Below are 22680 nucleotides of genomic sequence, written 5' to 3' on the forward strand. Positions count from 1 at the left end.
TTCTTAGTGTGGTAGAGTAGGGTTGACTCCCAAATACAAAGTTACCAGCTGATGGCTCTGTATTTGGTGATTAAGAAAGGGAATCTGGTGCCAGAAAGTGAATACACAAACTTTGGATTAAGTTGTACTGTTTAGCTTCCATAATGAATATTGGAGTATTTCATTGGCAAATTCATTTTTTCCCCATCTGGTAAAAGCATCTAGGTATCCCATGAATATTTATATCTGGAAAAAAGTCAAGATCCTTTAAGCAAAATGTGGCCTGGTAGGCGCAGAGACACGTATATTAAACTGCCTATGCCAACCATAATAGTTCAACTATTTTTTTTTTAAGTAAAAGCATATTCAACTTGTTTATGAATACTTCTGTATTTTGGTTTTCATTATATATGTTAAAAAAATAAAGATTTTTTTAGACCAGCAAGAATAAAAAGGATACAGGAAACCCAGCCCCAAACCCCTCTGCCCACCACACACACTTAATGATCTCTAGTCCTAATATGAAAATTCAGCAAAGTTAAGCAGTTCTTTGGAAGCACAGACCAGAGTTTGAAGCAATGTTGCAATAGGTACTAAAAGTATTGGTCTGTTCTCACGCTGCTAATAAAGACATACTCGAGACTGGGTAATTTAAAAAGGAAAGTGGTTTAATGGACTCACAGTTCCACATGGCTGGGGAGGCTTCACAGTCATGGCGAAAGACAAAGGAGAAGCAAAGGTACATCTTACATGGTGGCAGGCAAGAGCACGTGTGCAGAGGGAATCTCCCTTTTATAAAACCATCAGATCTTGTGAGACTTATTCGCTATTCAGAGAACAGCATGGGAAATACCTGCCCCCATTATTTAATTACCTCCCACTGCATCCCTCCCACGACACGTGGGAATTATGGGAGCTACAGTTCAAGATGAGATGTGGGTGGGGACACAACCAAACCATATCAACATTGTTAAGGATTTGTGAAACACTTGGAGAATATTCCTTTGTCTTGGCTCGGTGTGAATAGAAATGGTGAGTTTCCCCTAAAGAAACACAGACCTACCCTAGATCAGGCAGCCTCCTCCATTGTTGTAGAGACTTAACCATTCACCTTCTGCATTTCCCCAGCATTGCTGTGAGTGGGGCCTTCTCTAATAGTAAAACATAGGTACCATGGCCACTGGGCATCCTCTTCTGAATCTTTGTCCTGAGTCCTAACTGAGCCATTTAAAAAAATCAATTATTTACATGATCTTTAGGAACAAAATTTACTGTCACATACACATAATATGCAAAAAACATTTGACTTTGGGGGAACTCTTTGGCCTTTTTCCCATTATCTTGTTCCAAAAGCCCTTCCTACTTTAGAAAAAGTCTCTGTACCTTTCTTGGATTAAATACGTGGCTGTAATGTTTCCTTGAATTCAGAAAGTCTGCATTTCTCTGTTCCTATCACTTCCTGTAGCATAAATTTATCAGGATAGGAGAGCCGTCTTTTTGCCTCCTGGCCGTCTTCCCATCTCGGCTGACTGGCACACGCTGGTGTTGCTAAGACCTTTCCTGGAAAGAATCAACAGGCAAAAGCTCAGAGCTGGATGCTTTTGCACAGACACTACTTTCTAAAATACACAGAAGGCTGAGTTGTCAGAATGGTGTGAACCTGCCCAGTATTTTCCTATTTCCAGAGTACTGGCTCTACTGCCAACAGTTACCACAATTTTTTTTCTAGTAAAATACATTTAAGGGAAGAGTTGTAAAAAGATGGCTGCTCCTATGGGAACTCTTTTGTATTCTTAGCACTAAGTTGTCTAAAAGACATTAAGATGGACTGTTTTTGAAGTTGCTCTGACAGTAACACATGCGCTTTTCTGGTTTGTGCTTTGCAGAAGTGAAATTTGTCTGTCAAACTCCAGCAATTGCTGACATTGTAATCCTGGTTGATGGTTCATGGAGTATTGGAAGATTCAACTTCAGACTGGTTCGGCTTTTCTTGGAAAACCTGGTTACAGCATTTGATGTGGGCTCAGAGAAGACACGAATTGGTATAATTTCTATTATTAGCAGTAGCAGTCAGTTGTCAGTGCAAAACTGCTGGGAAGTATTTTAAGAAATTTCAAAAATTCCTTACAAAGTGACTTTCAGGATTGCAGGATACTCATGGTCCCCTAAAGTACATGTTTGGATCAATAAATATTATTTATTCCTTCCAATTTTTGCAATGACACTGTCATTCAAGTAATTATTGAACATATTTTAATCTTCTGAAAAGTCAAGTTCTTCTCTGTTACTTTAAAAGTTACAGCTGGTTTAAGAATTTATTGCATAGCAGTTTTCTTTTTATTTAAAAGAAATAGCTAAATCTAGGAAAATGTTGAACTAGAAAATTGGCAGTCATTTAATAGTACAAGATAATCTTTGCCAAATTAATTCTAGCCCAGATAAGAAGCAAAAAAGTTGTAAATCTTTGAGCAATATTGAGCAATTACAAATATTTATTATTTGTAATCAAATAACAAAAATAATAAATCTTTATTAAACAAAGTCTCCTAGTTTAACTTTTAAATAGCCATTAAGAAAAATGACTCCTTTGAGAATAAATCAACAACAAATAAGTCTAGACCTTTTATCTACAAACATGATCAGAGTTTTTTTAATGCCAAGTACCTAATTGGGCGCTCATTTATAAATGGCTAAAAAATATGTACACTCCCTCAACCCCCATATATGTCTAACTTGATTCCTTTAATTGATCTTACTCAGCAAATCTTTTTGAAAATTTATAGCCAGGCCAAAATAAAAAATTTTTGCAAAGATGAGGCCTTTCGTCATTCTAGTTTCTTGAGTAGCCCACTAGATTTTTGAGTAACCCATTATTCCTGGTGCATTTCCTAATCTTTTTTTCCAGGTCTTGCACAGTATAGTGGCGACCCCAGAATAGAATGGCACTTGAATGCATTTAGCACAAAAGATGAAGTGATTGAAGCTGTCCGAAACCTCCCATATAAAGGAGGAAATACACTAACAGGTATGTTTTGTTCAATCCATGTTATAACAACATATCTTTTTGAAGAATAATTATATTACCTCATTTTGCCACTTTGTAAGCGTTATCATAATGTTTTAATTAAACTAGCACTTAGGATTCTTTGATGGCTGTTTTCCCAAACTCAGCATTGAGTTAAAAGCCAGATATCTCCTTCCTTTTACTCTATGACTATAATGTCCCAGGAAGGGCTTGGTTGGGCTAGGAGACAGTGAAGCAAGCCCTGAGACCAACAGAGTGGAGTAGCTGTCTAACCTTCGTCAGCTAATCTCTTCGCTACTTTTCTCCTCCTGCCATCCTCCACTCTGTTATTTAAATATAAACAAATTTCTTCTTATTTTCAAAGAAGATATTTTCTTTGCCCTTATTCTGCAATCATTAGTTATCATGAAAATACTGTGAAATAATTTTCTAAAAAGTCAAGATCCTCTCTGTTAATAATAATACTATGGATCTTTGGCTCACAGTATTTTTGATGAATGATGAATATAAGAATATTTACATTATAATCATCCATGGCACAATCACAAGGGGTTTGTAAAAATTTTCACCTTGAGACATGCTGCAAGCTGAGCATCCCAACTCTGAAAGTCCAAAATATTTGAGTGCCAACATGATGCTAAAAAAATGCTCATTGAAGCATTTCAGGTTTTGAATTTTTAGATTTGGGATGCTCAACCAGCAAATATAATGCAAATATTCCAAAATCCAAAAATACCTGAAATCCAAAACAATTCTGGTCTCAAGGATTTTGAATAGTGGATATTCAACCTGTATTGCCTGCCACAGGCACATATTAGAGATGCTCAGATGAAGCAATGTAGATGTTGTTATTGATTTTTAGGTAAACCAGTAGAATCCTGATCATTGCTTTGCCAACTTGAGGCAAATTCTCGTGGAATTTTTGTTAATGCAGCGAACAATTTATTGAACACAAATCCTACAACAATATTGCACCATTTCTTATTTTTTTCTGGATGGAAAGTGTCATGCTCAAAAGGCAGGAGTACGATTAATGATTTTAGATTTGTCCCTTCTACTCCTAAAAAACAAAGAGAGGGATTTTTTGGTTCTTTAGAATATCACGAACAAAATTGAAAACCTAGTGATAACACACTACTGTGTGAGTATTCTTGCTTCATCCTGAATTATAAAGGTTCAGATCTGCTTGTACATGAAATCTATTATCATCCATTGGCCATGAATTCAGTGTTCTTTATAAATGCTAGTTTCTGAAAGAATGCAGTGTTTAATTATTTTCATTACCTTTATTCCAGTGGATTTTAGTTCCTTGTTGAATCTGTGAAAGACAAGGTTATTACAAAAATGAAGATTTGCATGTAATAAAAAGTCTATGGCTCAATAGGTTACCCATCTTGTGGTTATATCTTGAAGAATTAGGAGACTTTTTATTAGAGATGGCTGGTGTTTACTTTTCCTTGTTTTCTCCAAGGTCTTGCTTTGAACTACATTTTTGAAAATAGCTTCAAACCAGAAGCAGGATCAAGGACTGGAGTATCCAAAATTGGCATTTTAATCACAGATGGAAAATCCCAAGATGACATTATTCCACCATCTAGAAATCTTCGTGAGTCTGGTGTAGAACTGTTTGCCATAGGTATGTGCTCTTTATAGTCTTGTTTCAACTAAGGGCATAGACCCACAACCACTTAAAACAATATGTAATGTGAAATGCACTTCACTGAAAGCCAGGAGACCTGAGCACTTTCTAGTCTTGGCCCTTGTCATAGGCAGCCCTGTGATCTGAGCCCAGCTTCCTTACAGTTAAAATGGGAGTGATGCTAGCTGTCATGTATCCCATGGTGTGAGGATTTCTAAGTGAGGTGTCGTATATAAAATGCTGTGAAAAGCATAAAGTGGCATGCAAAGGTCAGGTACATGTTTGTTACTGTTTAGTAAGTCAAGACTTTCTCTTAAGGGTCATAGCTATCTCTTTTCTGGTAATATAGGAAGAATCTAATTTATCGTTTTCGAGGAAATACGATCCTGCAACTACGTAAAGAAGACACAAAGTTCAAGATTTGTAGTAGTTCTTATCTGAAACTAACCCTTTATAAGGTATCCTTCTTGTGTGAAAAAGCATATATATATAAGCATATATATATATAGATAGCATACATTCAGAATAACTACAAAATATTTAGATGATGCGACTTTGCTGTTGATTAAAATGTTAACATTTTCTTTGGCAATGGGAAGGTCTTCTATTTAGTAGAGAACAACGAACTTTCTCAGCAGAAAAAATGCCTGATTCCCAAGCAACACTGAAATACAAACCAAAATATAACAGCGAATTCCTTAATAGGGCTCTGAAGACATTTGAAATTGGTTATCGTGAAGGGTCCCTTTTATTATGTTTTACATATTTAATTATTTTATTTGTGATCAGATCAGTCTTTAGTCCAAATAAAATGCATTTATCTTTCTGCATTTATCAAGAATATGGTGCATTTTTCTTTTTGTGAACTTTCCATGAGCTGTTTCTTCTATCAAAAGATAGTACTCTCTGCTCTGTAGTTACATACCCAGTTATAGTGGGTGCTGGCATAAAAACTACATATTTCAGAGTATTATTCTACTCTTATGAAATTGAACTATCCAGGGAGAAGGGGCCTGGGAATACGTGTTTTAAAACCATACCCAGTTCTGTACCTTAAAATCATTCTCCAGGGTTGAGAACTACTGGTAAGCCCACGGGAATATCTCCTCTAGGTATACTGTAAGTTTGTCTCCTTTAGAGAAAGATCCTAAAAAGTTTTCCTATTTATATATATATATATTATTTTTCATCAGAGGAGGTTTCTGATCATTTTTTCAGAACTTGTTTCCTACTAGTATGTAGCCAAGTACAGTCTAAGAACAGCTGCAGAAGCTGTGGAAACTATGGTGCTCCCTCCTGTTTCTTTTCCTTATTCCTACAGCATCTCTAAGCAGTGAGTTCCCAGAGGTTCAGGTTGTATCTTCTTCACTTTTTCATCCTGATCACCTATCCCAGTTCTTGACACTTAAAAAGTATCCAATAAATGGCTGTTTAATAAGTTAGTGCTCTAAAGAATTTCTAAGATAGCATTATTTCCCTTAGTATTAAAAATAAAAATATTCTTGAAAGATACATGTAAGAGAAGTGTATTATTATTATTCAAGTAAGTGATGTATATTATCCTATAGTAATACAGCCATTACTGCTACATTTTTCATTTACAGAAGAAAGAAAAAAGACATCCAGGGAAAAAATTAAAAATGTATTATGTTTGAACTTTGTTTTGGTAAATTAGAACCTTGTTATTTTGTGTGCATGTGTGTGTGGTGCGGGAGGAGGTAGGTGTTATAGCTCAGTGTTGTGCAGGAGCCAGCTCATGCCAGTTTGCAAGAGCCAATTGTGCACACCTTTTCCCAAGTCTGCATCCTGTGACCTCATATTGGTAGTTTGGAATAAGCTACAGTGGGGTATTTATTCTACAGAAATTGGCAAACACTACAAATTAGGGCAGAAAGCTGACTGTTAAATATTTACCACATTTACCAGCACACCCCTGGAATTTAAATGGGCAATAAATGAATTTAACCATACGGTAGCTTCACTTGTAAAGATAAATGTGAAGTTGGTCCTAGGAGTTGAGTTAAATTTGCTGTGTAGGAACATTTCTTATCCTGAAATTTAACAGTACATCTTTTAGAGTTATCAATGAAAAAAAAAACTTTAGACCCCGTCCTAGATTTGCTACTCACAATGTGGCTTATAGAATGCTTAATTCAAGAAGTATTAGCTTACATACTATGCGCCAGGCATTGTGGAGGTTGTTAGGGTACAAAGATGAACAAGGCAAAATCCTTACAAAACAAATTCCTCCAAAGTCGTGATGACCATTTCCTCTCTTTTCTGTGCAGTTGCAACAGTCAAACTATTTTATTTGGGAAGGTGAGGGAGAAGCAAAATTGGGCCTATTTTTCCCAGAATATTTCTATATAAGTCCAAACTTGTTGGATTCAACTGAATATCACAAAAAAAGCATTATTGTCACTGCTTCAGCATACACTTAATGTTATATTAATTCAGGTGTACATTTGAGAAGCAGTTGTAGAAGTCCTTCAGGCAAGAACCATCAGAGAGATTTATTTTCCTGTCCTTTTGTCCAATAAAGGAAATCTCTGCCAAAGACTTAAACTAATGGAGGACTAATTTATGTGTTTATTCTCCATTTTCTGCTCTTGTTAATGATGAATAGGTGAGTTTTTAAGCAAAGCTTTCAGTAAATTCATCCAGATGTGATTTAGACTTCTCTGAAAATTACTTGGAAATCAGCAGTATTTATTAACCTGCAACCTCCTAAAGCAAATAGTTCAGAGACAACTAATGCTTTGTTGCTCAATATGTTGGGGTTGAAAGATAAATTAATTGGCATAGCCAGCCATCTAAGAAGTAATTCATGTTGCCCCAGGTAATTTCTCTTCCTTGCTTCTATAGAATCTCCTTTTAATACCCTCTGATGATTGAAATGACGGGGATTATAAAGAAATCCTCCTTGTTTGATGAAGCTTGGAGAAGGGAAATCTACCTTCATAGCCATAAAACTTAACCTCATGCCTCTCCTTTCCTATCTCTAACATTGTTGGTAAATGTTTACTCATTTTAATGTGCAGTCTTCTGAGAGGCAGTATAAAACAAGGGAACAATAGTTCCAAACTCATAGGATTGATTGTGAGGATTAAAGGTGTTATTATATGGAAAACACTTACTATGGTGCTTAGGGGCACAGTGATCACACTCTTTTTTAAGGGTTCGTGTTCACTGCTTTCTGTCCTATTCTATTCCCTGCTGTATTCCAGACACCCAACTTTGTGCTTGACCATGGAATTCAGTAGATACTGTGGAAGGACCAGAAATTTTCTATTTACATTAGTAAAATTGCAGTGGTTACTAGACAGCAAATTGTATTTGAGTATGTTAAAAAATAATTTTCCCTAGCTTTCTCCTTGGCTTAATGCTATATAATAATAATAATTTCAAATATATATATATACATATATATATTTGTTCTAGCAGTATTTCTCAATTTCAGTAAATTTATTTTATAGAAACTTAAACCTGAAGCTTTGATAGTTTAGGATGCTGGTTTCATTACTATTGCTTCTGCAATATTCATGCAAAACAGAAGTTAGTTTTATTAAGTCATCTTCCTGTTATGATGTATTGAGTAAAATTAATATCTAATCATTTAAAAATGTTTCTGCAACCGATTTCTGTAAAAAGCAATCTCACATGAAATGTTCCTCTTTAAAGTGGCAGATGCTTTTAACCAAATCCAAGACTGCAAGTCCACCAGAAGTGGGGAGGGTGACTGAAACAGCCTCTCAGATGGGGGTGGGGGGGTCCCAAGTGTTGTTTACCAGAACACAAGCACATAACAGCTTTCATCTTGTCAATGGTACATATGCTCACTCTTCCCTTTTTTTGCTTATTTTCTTTCTATATGAATAATTTGTTAGAATCAGAGCTATTGTTTTGTGTTATATAATAGATATAAGACTATATTTTTTCATTTCATCGGTTTATTTCGTGTGCGCATTTTAAATAAAAATTTAAATATATATATACAAGTAGCAGATGATGCTTTGACTGCAGTGAAGATTGACTGACTGGTTCAGATCAGGCCGACCGCAGTCACTCTTTCCAAGGGGGCATAAAGGTCACCATTCTCTTTTTTGTCCTCTGTGTAAGGGGTGAAAAACGCGGATGTGAATGAGCTGCAGGAGATCGCCTCCGAACCAGACAGCACTCATGTGTACAATGTTGCCGAATTCGATCTGATGCACACAGTTGTGGAGAGTCTGACCAGGACTCTCTGCTCTAGAGTGGAAGAACAGGACAGAGAAATTAAAGGTAAAATGAGTGACAGAGCAGTCCTGTGGATGGTGCACAAGCCTATTGTGAATTGGGAAAATTCTTTTCATTTTTCAGGTTGGCTTTTTGAAGACCCCTTATTCCCCTAAGACCTGAGGATATTAGCAGGCTTTGTGGGGGTGAAGGAGGGACTCTTTAAACACAAGATGATTTTCTCCATAATGTTACATTTACATTTATTTAAAACTTAAACTTTTAATTTTAAGATAGTTATACATTCAAATACAGTTTGTAAGAAATAATACATAGAAAGATTGTGTGTTCTTTACTAGTTTTCCCAATGGTAAAATCTTGTAAAACTAATTACATTACCACAAGCTGAATTCTTGTCATTGACACAGGCAAGATACAGCACATTTCCACCACAAGGATCACTCCTGTTCCCTTTTATAGCCACACTCACTTATATCCCTCACCCTCTCTCCCTAATCCCAGACAACCACTACTCCATCTCCAATATTTTTCATGTCAAAAATATTACGTGAATGGAGGTATGTGGTATGTAACCTTTGGGGACTGGCTTTTTTCATGCAGGAGAATTCCCTGGAGATTCATCCAAGTCGTTGCATGTGTCAACAGCTCTTTCTTTTTAACTGAGTGCCAGATTCCATGATATGGATGTGCCACAGTTTGTTTAACCATTCACACATTGAGGGGCACCTGGGTTGCTTTCAGCCTTTGGCTATGATGAATCAAGCTGCTGTGAATGTTCATGTAGAGGTTCTTGTGCAAACATAAGTTTTCATTCCTCTGGGACAATGCCCAGTAGTACAATGGCTGGATCATATCCCGGTTGCATGTTTTGTTTAATGTAGTTTTCATTAAGAGTGGCCTCCTTGCTACTGGACAGTGGTGAAAGTCCTGACTCACTGCTAGGTCTCCTCTGACACTGTCACAGAGTGAGGGAGAATGGTGCCTCATTACTCCCAAGTGGGGTTGAGGGTCCAGGCAGGCTCTTCATGTGGTCTCTCTTGATATCATAGATAGGATTGTAGGGGAAAGATTCATTACCATCTGCTGGGGATGAATATCTCTTATCTACTTGACCTCTCACACCACCCTGGCTGGCATGAGGGGGTTGGGGTGGATGTTAGGGCACCCTATTACAGCCAAAAAAGGCTGGAATTTTGACTTCCCACTAGGCCTTTGCTGGCGTGGGTAAAGGTGTGGCCACATTTTTTTTTTCTGTGTTGTCTGCAGTAGAACAATTATTACCAAAAATGTTTAAAACGTTTCAGTCTGGGTAGGCTGGCCATTTCCTGGTCCTTTGCTAGAGGGAGAAGATTTTGTTAGCAATTTTTAGTCTGTATCTGTTGGTGTTTCTAGGTTGCCAGATACTTTAGCTCCATGTCTGGGATATATGAGTAAAAGGAAGTGGGAGCTCACCACTGGGAGCTCCTGAGCCCTGTAGTTCTGCACTCATTGACCTTCTTCTCTTTACTTTTCAGCGTCTTCTTATGCTTGTCTTTGATATAATTTCCAGAGTTTTTAATTATACTCAGCAAAAGGAATAGAGTAAAGCACTTACTTTATTTGGAGAGATATCATATCATTGGTCTGCAGATTGTGCTTGCCTTACAGAGTTGTAATCTGAGAAGAGGGTAATATCCAAGTCTTCTTTCAAGAATCTGGTTTTATTTGCTGCCTCTGTTGTAACCAGTGTGAAATGGTTCTTTCTGGCTACATGTCCTTCTCTCTATCATCATTCTCCTTTCCCCAGGCTAGATCTCATGGGGCTGGGCTGGGCATCCAAGCAGTATTATCCTGAACACATTTCTCTGAGCTTCAAAGTGAAGCTACTTTAGAGCTCAGTTTTTCCAAAATAGTCTACATGTGGTTGATGATACAGCATGTAATAAAGTTCCTGCCCATAGTTTGTGTTCAAAACAGTATTTTAAAAATTGAGATTATTAAAGTCCCTTTGAGTAAGTGCTCTTAAAGGGTGAGAAATTCTAAAGTTTAAGCTCTTTATTATAATTTACATATTGTATTCCCCTTCCACTTAGATTTTGCATGTCCCAAATTTTTATAGAATCATTTGCTTTAACATGTGTAACACACACACAAAAATGCTTACCTAGTATCGAGCTCATAGTGGGCATTTAGTATATGTTAGTTGCTTTTGCTTTTTTAAAATTTTTAGATATTAGTCACTTGTTGAATTGAAATTTTTAGTATAGAGCCTGTGTTCGCTGATGCTTAAAAACACAGACTCTTGTGTCAAGCCCAGATATCAATGTCAACTCTGATACTAATTGTGAGACCTTGGTCAGGTTAGCTAACTTCATTGTGCCTTGATTTTCTCATATATGAAGTGTGAACAGTAATAGGAACTAGGGAGAAGTAGATGAGATAAAAAAAACTTCTTAAGACTCTGAAGAGTACCTTTCGATACACATATGCTTAGTTAATGTTTGTTTGTTTGTTTGTTTTTTGGAGGCAGAGTGTTGCTCTATCCCCCAGGCTGGAGTGCAGTGGCACAATCTCGGCTCACTGCAACCTCTGCCTCCCAGTTTAAGTGATTCTCCTGCCTCTGCCTCCAAAGTAGCTGGGATTACAGGCACCTGCCACCATGCCCAGCTAATTTTTGTATTTGTAGTAGAGACGGGGTTTTGCCATGTTGGCCAGGCTAGTCTTGAACTCCTGACCTCAGGTGATCCACCGCACCTCGGCCTCCCAAAGTGTTGGGATTACAGGCATGAACCACTGTGCCTGGCTGTTAATGTTTGTTTTTATTATTTATTAACAATGACCTTAATTTAAGAAAGTTCTCTGGAGTCAAGAACTATGTCTTATTTAAGTTTGGTATCCTCGGAACTTAGCATAGTACCTGGCACCTAATAGACATTTAAATGTTTGAATGAACAAATGGATAACTGAATCAACTTATCTAAAGGGGAAAATCTTAGAGGCAGCATAAAATCAATATTTATTTCTGTCTAATGAGATGTCTTAGCTTCATAAGAAATAACTTTGGGTAAGAGGTTTATTTGATGTGTTTTTTTAATTTAGCCTCAGCCCATGCCATCACTGGGCCGCCTACGGAGTTGATTACTTCTGAAGTCACTGCCAGAAGCTTTATGGTTAACTGGACTCATGCCCCAGGAAATGTGGAAAAATACAGAGTTGTGTATTATCCTACCAGGGGTGGAAAACCAGACGAGGTAATAAGGAGAGAGTATTTTCAAACCATTCTTTTTATTCTCTCAAGTCTTCTACAATAGTGAGAACAGGGCAGAAATATAAATATAAGATTATTCTGTCACAGACATTTTAAAGAATTTGACTGAAATACATTTCCACTTGTTCATATTGTTCTCCCCTATCTCTGAGTTATGGCAATTACATCTTTCATCTCTCCAAATAACACTCAGAACTGGTCAGGTATGAATTTCTAACACAACGTATTTTTCTTCTTAAAATTAATAAGTTCTAAAGTAAAAGGTATCAATAGCTAATTATCTGGCCAGGACCCCTTTTGCTATTTGTGCATTTTTTCTACTTGGGAGTGGTCTGAGCTTTCTGCCTTAGTGAAGTCTGTGAATTCCAAAGTACGTGGTCATATATGGACTAGTCCTCCAAGGCTTGGAGTTTTCCGGACATTTGTAGGGATTAGTGCAATGGAAAAGCCATAATAAAGCCACTATGGCCAGCATTTTTTTATGGCTTGGCCAACACAGGCGAGAACACCTATTGCCAGATGATTGGATCCTTCCCATTTCCTACCTTTGATACCACAATTCACAAGCAATATGTTAAAACACGATGAAATTCTTTTGTCTTTTTCTTTTTGTTGTTCTAACCTCTGACTGACCTCAGCATATTTCACAATGTTCTGTGTTATGGTAGGATTTATGATATTTTTTAAGTGTTAGAAAAGTAGATTGTGGAGTCTTAAATCATTTGGACCAAAAAAAAAAAAAAAAGATCCGAGTGCTTCCAATGATTCTTTTATTTTTCATGACTAATAAATCTTTTAAATGCTTCCCGAAGCTCTATGGAAAAATATCATGTTTACTGTTATTAAGTGGATGTAAATAGGATAATAATTAGCCTGGTATTGACACAATTATTTCTATTAGATATGAATTAATAAGGGACTTCTAGACACATTCCATAAAAGGTGCATCACTTCACTTAGGAATTCAAAGAGAGTTGACTGCCACAGTGGAAAGGGGGATGTGGCACAAACAAGAAAATATTCAATGAAATATTTTTGCTGGGCATATTTTCGCTTTTTGATTTCAATTCTGCGTGTAAGATATTCCATACTCTCATTACTCAAACTGTTCTTTAAACAGGTGGTGGTAGATGGAACTGTATCTTCCACAGTGTTGAAAAACTTGATGTCTTTAACTGAATATCAGATAGCAGTCTTTGCAATCTATGCCCACACTGCTAGTGAAGGCCTACGGGGAACTGAAACTACACGTATGTATTTAATTCTACCCCACTTCTCACTTTGTAGAGTGCTGCTTAGGAGGCCTTTCTTAAATTGAAATTCTGCTCAGGTCACGTTGATAGACATCCTGAATCAAATTCAATCAAATTCATAGAAGACATTTGTCATGCTATATGTGATACTGGTCCATGCTTGATATAGTCTTGCAGGTGCTATGTCTTGAAAAAGTTGTTATAAATCTCTGATAGGTTTAAGAGCAATCTTGGTGGTGAAGAGTACAAAAAACATTCATTCATTTATTAAATAAGTATTTAGTAAATGCCTATTATGAACTAAGAATTGTCCTTGAATTTGTCAGTAGAAGTAGAGAAAAAACTCCATAGCTCTCCTGCCCAATTGAATGCCAAGGAAATTATGTTACTGCTATCTTTATTGTTCATATCATTGTAGGTAAAACAAGCTTCTGAATACTAATAATTCCCTCCCTGGGTAGGATCGTAATAACACACCATGACAACATATACACATAATACACACACGCACACAGAATCATGAGAAGAGATAATCTTTAAAAAAAGATTGAACATCTTATAGTCATTTCTAATATTAACAGAGTTCCTATTACATGCAAGTCACTATGCAAAATTGCTCTAAAAAATCTGCCTCTGATAGAACAATAACAGTGTAAACAACACTAATCACAATGCGCCAGGCACTGTGATCGTCACTCTCTGAACTTTCTTGGATTTATCCCTGGCAACAATCTGTCAGATGAGTGTTAATGCCCTCACTTTGCAGAAATATTTTAGTGACAATCCTTATTCTCAAGGATGTTTTAGTGAGCCTGGGCAACATGGCAAAACCCGGTCTCTACAAAAAATACAAAAATTAGCTGAGCATGGTGGCACGCAGCTGTGGTCCCAGCTTGTGAGGCTGAGGTGGGAGGATTGCTTGAGCCCGGAAGGTAGAGGTTGCAGCTAAGATTGCACCACTGCACCCCAGCCTGGATGACAGAGGAAGAACTGGTCTCAAAAAAAAATAAATAAAAGAAAAAGGATGTTTTAGTGTAGTAGGGGGTGGGGACACAAACCAAGGACATGCAAACAGATTAGTGCAATGAAGGGCTGTAAGCACTCTCATAGATCCGTGTACAAGGAGCTGGAAATGTCAGCAAAGTCCTGAACTTGACATTGTGGTTAGAAGAGTAGGGCAGGGTCACATTAGGGAGGGTCTAGAACCATATTTGAAAACAGCAGTGTTTCCTGTTTTTCATCAGCATTGTTTAACCCAGGAACTTGCAATTTATTCTTAATCCCTTTCTCCCTTCCCCTCAAATATGGTCAATCTTATTTCTTGATAATTTCATTTTTCTCAAGGACACATATGTAAGTGGCTCAACATTTAAAAAAAAAAATTTCTTGCAGTTGCTTTACCCATGGCTTCTGACCTTCTACTGTACGACGTGACTGAGAACAGCATGCGAGTCAAATGGGATGCAGTGCCTGGGGCCTCAGGTTACCTGATCCTTTATGCTCCTCTAACAGAGGGCCTGGCTGGGGATGAAAAAGAGGTAACCACTTCCTACCTATTACAGTCCTAGAATCTTTTATTTCCTTAAATAAAATAAAATTTTTATTGTAAAAATTTAATGTAGAAAATTTAGAAATTTCAGATTAGCCAAAAGAAAAAAAAAACACTTATAATCCCACCACTGAGAGATAGCCATTGTTAACATTTAGTTAACAGTCTTTATCGATGCATTTTGAAAGCAACACATGGAAATGGTTTCGTAGCCTGCTGTTTTCATTTTATTTGTTGTGAAGCTCTTTCCATGTCATTAAAGAACATTTTACAAAGTCATTGTATACACCCACAGTATTCTACTGTTGGTTTGAACAGGTCATGTTTAATCAATCTATGTTATTGGATATTTAGATAGCTTGCTATATAAATAATGCTTTTGTGAATATTCCTAACATATGTTTTTGCATAATTGTTTGATTATTTCCCTAGGATAAATTCCTAGAAATAGAGTTTATTTTTCAAAGGGTAGGCAAATTATTAAGGTTTATACTCAGTGTTGCCAAATGGCTCTAGAGAAATGTTATATGTTTTGCTTTATATGGTGCATAAGTGACTGTTTTCTCCATATACACTGAATTAAGTTTTTTCTTACTAATTTGAGAGGTAGATAAACATACCTCATTGGTGCAAAATTTTGAATTTATTCCATTTTAAATGATGAACCTTTGACCTTCAGATGACTTTCAAACATTTTAGTCCTCATTTTTAATTTGTAGTGGACAATAGCTATAATGCAGACATTTAAGGAACGAAGAGGATGAATCTCTGGCACTTGAAAGTGTAATGACCAGGCAGGTGGAGTTAATAAGCAAAGCAATTCAGAGAACTTGATTGTCTAAAATTGTATAAAGCCTGTCCCTGATGATTGAAATCTTTAGGGTCGAAAAAATGGTGAATCTGAGTGTCAAGAACAGAGTATTGGTGACATGTGTCTTTTTATTTCCAAGGCTTAGATGGCTTTTGTCTATTTGAATTTAAAATTGATCTAAATTATTTTGACAAAAGAGAGACTTACAAATAGTGCTGAGAAGATGCTCAGCCTCACTATGAAAGAGAAAAAAAAAGGAATAGTAGTTTAAAACCAATAGATTAGCAAAAAAATTTTAAAGTCTGATAATACTGTGTATTCATAAGCACACAGGAAAAGAATCGCTCCTGTAACTGCTGGCGGGCATATAGATTGGTACAGCTCCTTTGGAGGATATTTTGAAATATTTCATCCTGTTGAAGATATATACTACTTTTTGGAAATGTATCATAGGGAAACATCTTGCAAGCATTTTTCAATGCAGGCACTTGGTTGGAATAAAACATTGCAGACAACTAACAGGCCTGTTAATAGAGGAATGGAAAATAGTGGTATATTTATAGAAAAGAATACCATAAAGGAATTAATGATGTCAACTCTGTCCTTATGTATCAACATGGATAAATCTCAAAATGTAATATTAACACAGAAAAAATAACAAGCTGCAAAAAGATTGTGTTGATATGATCCCATTATGTACATTGTGAAACATACAGGATCATATATTGTTTATAGATATATCTATACACATACAGAAGTACAAAAATGCAGCAGTAAGATACACATCAACCTCAGGGTGGAGGTAGTGGACAGAAAGAATGAGAAAGACCTGTTGTTTTATCTGAATATATTAGTTTTTTAAAAAATAAAATCTGAAGTTGATATGACAAAAATTTGATATTTATCCAATTTGAGTAATGGGTACATCAGTGTGTATTATATTATTTTCTGTAAGTTTATGTTGTATATATTGAGATAGTTCAAAATTCAAAATTTTAATTTGATGATTAATCCTGGCAGTCATGTGCCTGTAGACTGGAGATTTATTTTTTCCTTCCAAAACATAAAACTATCCCGTCACTCTACTGTCACACAACTGAGAATGTTGGATAGTTTGAATCCAAGGGTCAGAAAAGATGTTCAAGAATCAAAAAAGCAAATTGCCAAGTTGGGTGTCAAGGTGAGTTGATCTCTTCTCAATACTGGAAGTAACTTGCAATTCAACTGCGTGGATTCTCTTGTTGAATGGGGCCACAAAACTGGCCCAGCTTCATTGAGTTTGAAGCAAAAACTGGGCATCTGGCCAGAGCACTGGTTAGTATTAGCCAAGTAGTGAAAGATGCCCACTTGGCCTTGCCTCCAGCACACTGGCCTGGAGCTCACAGTCTCTAGAGAACATTTCTGATTCAATCCCACCCACCCTCTCCTGGGGAGCATATACTCAACATTGTTATTCTGGCTGGAGTTGCCATTTGTCCAGATGTGAAGAGTTATCCTAACATAGTTCACATGGTACTTTTCGACTTATATGGTTCCATAATATCTGTTCCTAATATAAAATGACACAAGACAATTTAAAAATTATGACTGAAGCCTGTTTGATGAAGGGGTTGTAACAGGACGTAAAGTCTTATCCCATGAAGTCTCACCTTTGTTCTGTTCCACTCTGATCAGCATGAATAATATGTATTGGCAAATGATCTAACAACATGTGTTCTTTTCAGATGAAAATTGGAGAGACCCACACAGATATTGAATTGAGTGGGTTGTTGCCCAATACAGAATACACAGTCACAGTTTATGCCATGTTTGGAGAAGAGGCCAGTGATCCTGTTACGGGACAAGAAACAACATGTGAGCAGCACAGCCATTCAGTTGGGATGCTGTAGTAAAAGCCCACATGAATGTGGGGATTCTGAATTGGAACTACTAGTTTTGTTGAAACCTCTTAAAAGCTAATTATAATTTTAAAAATCTCATGTTCTATTTAGGGCAAGGAAATGTATTTCTTATATATTGTATTATTATGAGTGATATGGTTGCCAGAACCAAGCTTCAGCATCCTCCAGATAATTCCACCTGTGTCTTTCTTTGTCTAAATTCAAATGCAGGTCAGAATCTAGAGGGAAGAGTGTAGGCTTTGCAAGATAGCAGCTGAGATGGGAATCTCAGCTCAACTCATATTTTAGCCAGGTGACAATGGGTGATTGATATAACTTTTTTGATTGTATAAAAGGAAGAACAATAATCTTGCAGCATGTGGTTGGTATAAGATTAAATACAGTAGTATATGTGAAAACACTCAGCACATAGTTACTGAATATCTGTTTATTTTCCACTCATATCAAAATTAACAAACATTTTTTCCTAAAAATCTTTGCTGTCTTTAACTGAGCCTATTACTATTGTAATTCATTTTCAATTGAGTAAAAATTTTGTTGGTAAGGCTAATTTTGGATAAATGTAGGGAATTCCTAGAACTTTTTGGGAAATGTATGCATTTATTTTTAAAAATATGATATAAACAAAATATTACTGTGGCATACTGATAATACTTACCACATACTATTAAAATATGGCTCTATTCATGATCTTTTGAAACATAAGAAAGTGCAGGGAGACTTGGGGTCTTGCTCACCACTCTTCTCCTAGACTCGGGAGGAGATGAATAGCACAATTTCTACAACGCCTTTCTCATTAAGATTCCATTTGGGAAAACAAAATAGAAGTTTAATAATAAAGAAGTTTGCACACATCCACTCTTTGTTAGTCAAGACTATGTTATTCTTGCTCTTCGGAGAAAGACCAATGTAGTTAAAACAACAAAGAAACAAACAAAAGCTCTGGGAGAGCCCAAGAAAGAAAAAGAAAAGAAATAAATCATGCTAGAAAGCATCCACCACATAAGTGAATTCTGGGACTCTAACCATTTGAAAGAAAAGCTTTCCCCAACAGCCTATCTCTGTTTCACTCAAAGTGTTCACTTCTTTATACTTCTTAAAAATATGTACAACTCCTTCCCATGATTAGCAAAAAGGTCCTAAAAAATGATATCCTAGATACTTGTTCCTGAGGCTGGCATTTTTATGTGCTAAGTAAATTAGACACTATTCTATTATATTGCCAAATGTAATGGAATTCCAGAAAAATTTAGAGCCAAATGTGCACACTACTTAATTATATTGCTTTTTTTCCTTTTCTACACTTTCTCTCTAGCACCTTAATTATTAAGAGATTCACTAACTCCTACAAGATCTTTATTGTCAAAGAATCAGTATGTATTGAATTAATGAAAGAACTGGGCTTTGAGGTTAGGAAACATCATGCTTCGTGGCTATGGCTGGTAATTGTCATGATTTGTCTTCAAGTTTTTTGCTTTGCTGGCTCTATCAGCACTGACTTTGTGGGATGAGAGAGTGTGAGTAAGAGAGAGAAACAGTGAGAGAGGAGAAATTAGCATCCTGGTTAATATCATGGGCTCTGGAATAAGTTAATCAATTTTCTAGGTTAAATTCTAATTGCTCTTCTGTTCCTAGTAACTGGGACGTTGGCCAAGTTACTTCAATTTTGTGATCAATATAATGGGGATAATTGCAACTCTATCCTTGCATTCTAATGTAAGAATTTAATAAGTTAACATATGCTATGTGTCAGACTCATGGACAACACTCAGTAAATGTTAACAATTATTTGTACAATAAGCCTGTAAAGAGCTCATGAAGCTGTCAAAAATTATGGACAATTTTTAATTTGTTGAATTAGATGGGGGTCCTTGAAGAGGTTCAAAAAGCTATGGAATTGACAGTTAGGAATCTGCAGAAATACCAATACCTCTTTAAATAATTTTAAAGCAATAGTAAGATGTTTATTTTTATTTGTCTCACAAAGCCACTGTGATTTATTCAGGTCAAATAATTACCCATTGATTCAATGAATGTTTATTGAGTACTTGCTATATTGGGGATAGATCTGGGAACAAAATGAAACCAAATTATCTAACCCCCTGAGATTACAATATCCTGGGGGGAGAGAGACAATAAGCCAGAAATATACAGTGAAAAAAAAAATAGAACAGAAGAAGGAGACAGGTAGTATGGAGTGGAAGAGCTGTTGTACATAAGATGATCATAGAAAGCTTCACCAAGAAGGTGGCATATGGTCAGAAACCTGAAAGAGGCAAAGAAACTGGCTATGCGTATACCTAGGGGAAGAGCCTTGAAGGCAAAGAGAAGGCAAGTGCAGTGGCCTATGAATGAGCATGCGTGGCAAGTTCCAGTCACAGCTAGTGGCATGGAAAAGGCACGGAGTAGTAGCAGATGGAACCAGTGAAATAGCAGCAGGCCAGTGATGTAGGGCCATAAAGACCATTCTAGGCTTGCTGCGGTGGCTCACGCCTGTAGTGCCAGCACTTTGGGAGGCCAAGGCAGGCAGATCACCTGAGGTCAGGAGTTCAAGACCAGCCTGGCCAACATGGTGAAACCCCCGTCTCTACCAAAAATATAAAAACTAGCAAGGTGTGGTGACACACGCCTGTAATCCCAGCTACTCAGGAGGCTGAGGCATGAGAATCACTTAAATCTGGGAGGTGGAGTTTGCAGTAAGCTGAGATCCTTCCACTGCACCCCACCCTGGATGACAGAGTGAGACTCTGTCAGAAAGAAAGAAAGAAAAGAAAGGAAGGAAGGAAGGAAGGTAGGAAGGAAGGAAGGGAGGGGGAAAAAAGAAAAGAAAAGATCATGCTAAGAACTGTGGGTTTACGCTGAGGGAGTTGGGAACCATTTGGAAGGTTTTGTGCAGAGAAGTGAAATTACCTGGCTGACATTTTAAAAGAAGCACTCTGGCTGCTTGCTGAGGAATAATTATATTAATAGTAGGGGGAAGATGGAAGTTGGGAGACTGGCTGGGAGACCATGGCAAAAATCCAAGCCAAGAGGGGATAGTGGCTTCTACCAAGATGGTGGCAGTGGAGGTGAAGAGAAGGGGTCAGATCTGGATAATGGATTAGAAGTGGGTTGCGAGAGAAAGAGCAATCCAGGAGGCTCCAAGGTTTTTGACTTGATCAGTGGGAAGGATAGAGTTTCCATTTGCTCAGAGGGGAAGATTGAGGGAAGAGGAAAGAGGGGAAGGCATCAAGAGTCAGTGATTCTGTTTGGACTGGTTAAGTTGGAGTTGCCTAATAGATACCAACGTGGAAATGGCAGATGGGCATCTCATTTTACATGTGGAAAATTGTGGAGCTGAGAGGTAGAGTGGCTTTGCCAGAGTCACATGGTAATTGAGTGGACTAGCTAAAATTTTATTTCAAGTTACTTTGTTTTTAATCCATTAGGTTTCCTACTTACATCAAGCTAGAGTGATAGGCCGAGAAAATTTACCTAAATCCCATTTATTTCTAACCATGTGTAACTTATTACTGCTATTTATTGTCTACAAAGAAAACTTTTTTCTTTGCTAATTAGAGAACATTATTGATTTTTATGAGACAATACACTGGTTATTTCAGTGTTTTAAGTTATTATCTAGGTGACACTTTTCATATGTAAATAGTTTAGAAGTCAAAGATGCAATTTCTTTTTACATGTATGTAATTTGACATTTTAATTATTTTCTATTCCATTTACTGCCAAGTGGCTTTAAGTCCACCAAGAAACCTGAGAATCTCCAATGTTGGCTCTAACAGTGCTCGATTAACCTGGGACCCAACTTCAAGACAGATCAATGGTTATCGAATTGTATATAACAATGCAGATGGGACTGAAATCAATGAGGTAAGTTCCGGGACATAATGTATATTTTTTAGGTGGTGGGATGCTAGTTATTTATGGCTACATAACCAATCATCTCAAAGCCTAGTGGCTTAAAATAATAGTAATTATTTATTGTCTCGCATAGTTCCTGTATGTAGGTCAGGAATTGGGGTGTGGATTGCAGTTATCACTGGAGGAGGGGTGCTCCCCAGTGAGGTTAGGGCCAGATAGTGGCTGGAGCTGGAGCTATCTCATGGCATCTTTACTCATGTATCTGGTGCCTGGTCTGGGGAGCCTGGAACAGCTGGGAGCTGGAGCAGGTCTCCATATCTCTAATTAGACCCTTCATATGATGCCTTCAGCATGCAGCTTCAGGGGAGTTGGCTCAGGAGTCCCATGACCCATGTCCAAAGAGAGAGAGAGCTAAGTAGAAGCTGTACCACCATTAATGACCCAGCCTCTGAAGTCACTTGATATCACCTCTATCACACTCCATTAGTATGAGATGTCACCAGCTTCACCCAGATTTATAGGTGGGGAGAAACACAGATCCTACCTATGGTGGGAGACAGGTCAGTCACAGGATAGGAGGAGCATATAGAGAAGAAGATATTCATTGATGTGGCTGTCTCTGGAAAATGCAGCCTGCCACAGGGGATGGGGGTGGGGAGGGTGTATGTTCATGGAAGCATTGTATTAAAAATAATGTCACTGTTGTCTAGTTTATCCTGCTTTTGAGTAAACTGGCATCTGAAAGGCTCTAGTTAGATGAGCCTAAATTTAACAAATAATTCAAGTTTTATTTAAGAAGTATTTTCAGATAATGGAACTTGTTAAAACCCATGAAGATACAGTATCTTGCATGCAGTGACTAATACTTTCAAAAAAGTGTTTCCTTGGAAATGTGTTTTAGCAAAACAGCGAGGTTATTTTTATTTTATTTTCCCTTATCTTGGTCCAGTAAGCTAAGGCAAAGAAGGAAATATGTTAGATTGCATCATTTCTATTTTCTGACCAAATAAAGCAAGTGTTTTTATATGCAGAGACAAACATTTTTTAAAAATTAAATCCAAGCAATATTTTACAAAATGCATCCTCATGAGGGACATTGTGTAATGGATGGGCAGTAAGTACACATTTGCTAACATATAGAAATACTGTTCAATATCCTTCATTAAACCTTTGTAAATCTTG

General features: G+C 37.1%; 1 protein-coding gene across 6 annotated transcripts in view; it reads left to right on the forward strand.

The window, feature by feature from the left end:
• Positions 1-22680, forward strand: part of COL14A1 (collagen type XIV alpha 1 chain) — a 245293-nt gene that overhangs the window by 70275 nt on the left and 152338 nt on the right. For all 6 annotated transcript variants that reach the window (XM_016959807.4, XM_054656977.2, XM_016959810.4 and 3 more), the window contains 9 exons: positions 1866-2021; positions 2885-3004; positions 4476-4640; positions 8763-8924; positions 11958-12109; positions 13247-13376; positions 14772-14917; positions 17464-17593; positions 21368-21507. In XM_016959807.4, the coding sequence (XP_016815296.2) occupies positions 1866-2021; positions 2885-3004; positions 4476-4640; positions 8763-8924; positions 11958-12109; positions 13247-13376; positions 14772-14917; positions 17464-17593; positions 21368-21507 (1301 nt within the window). The remainder of the gene's footprint in view (positions 1-1865; positions 2022-2884; positions 3005-4475; positions 4641-8762; positions 8925-11957; positions 12110-13246; positions 13377-14771; positions 14918-17463; positions 17594-21367; positions 21508-22680) is intronic.

Source organism: Pan troglodytes, chromosome 7 (genome assembly GCF_028858775.2).
Source record: "Pan troglodytes isolate AG18354 chromosome 7, NHGRI_mPanTro3-v2.0_pri, whole genome shotgun sequence".
Lineage (NCBI taxonomy): Eukaryota > Metazoa > Chordata > Mammalia > Primates > Hominidae > Pan > Pan troglodytes.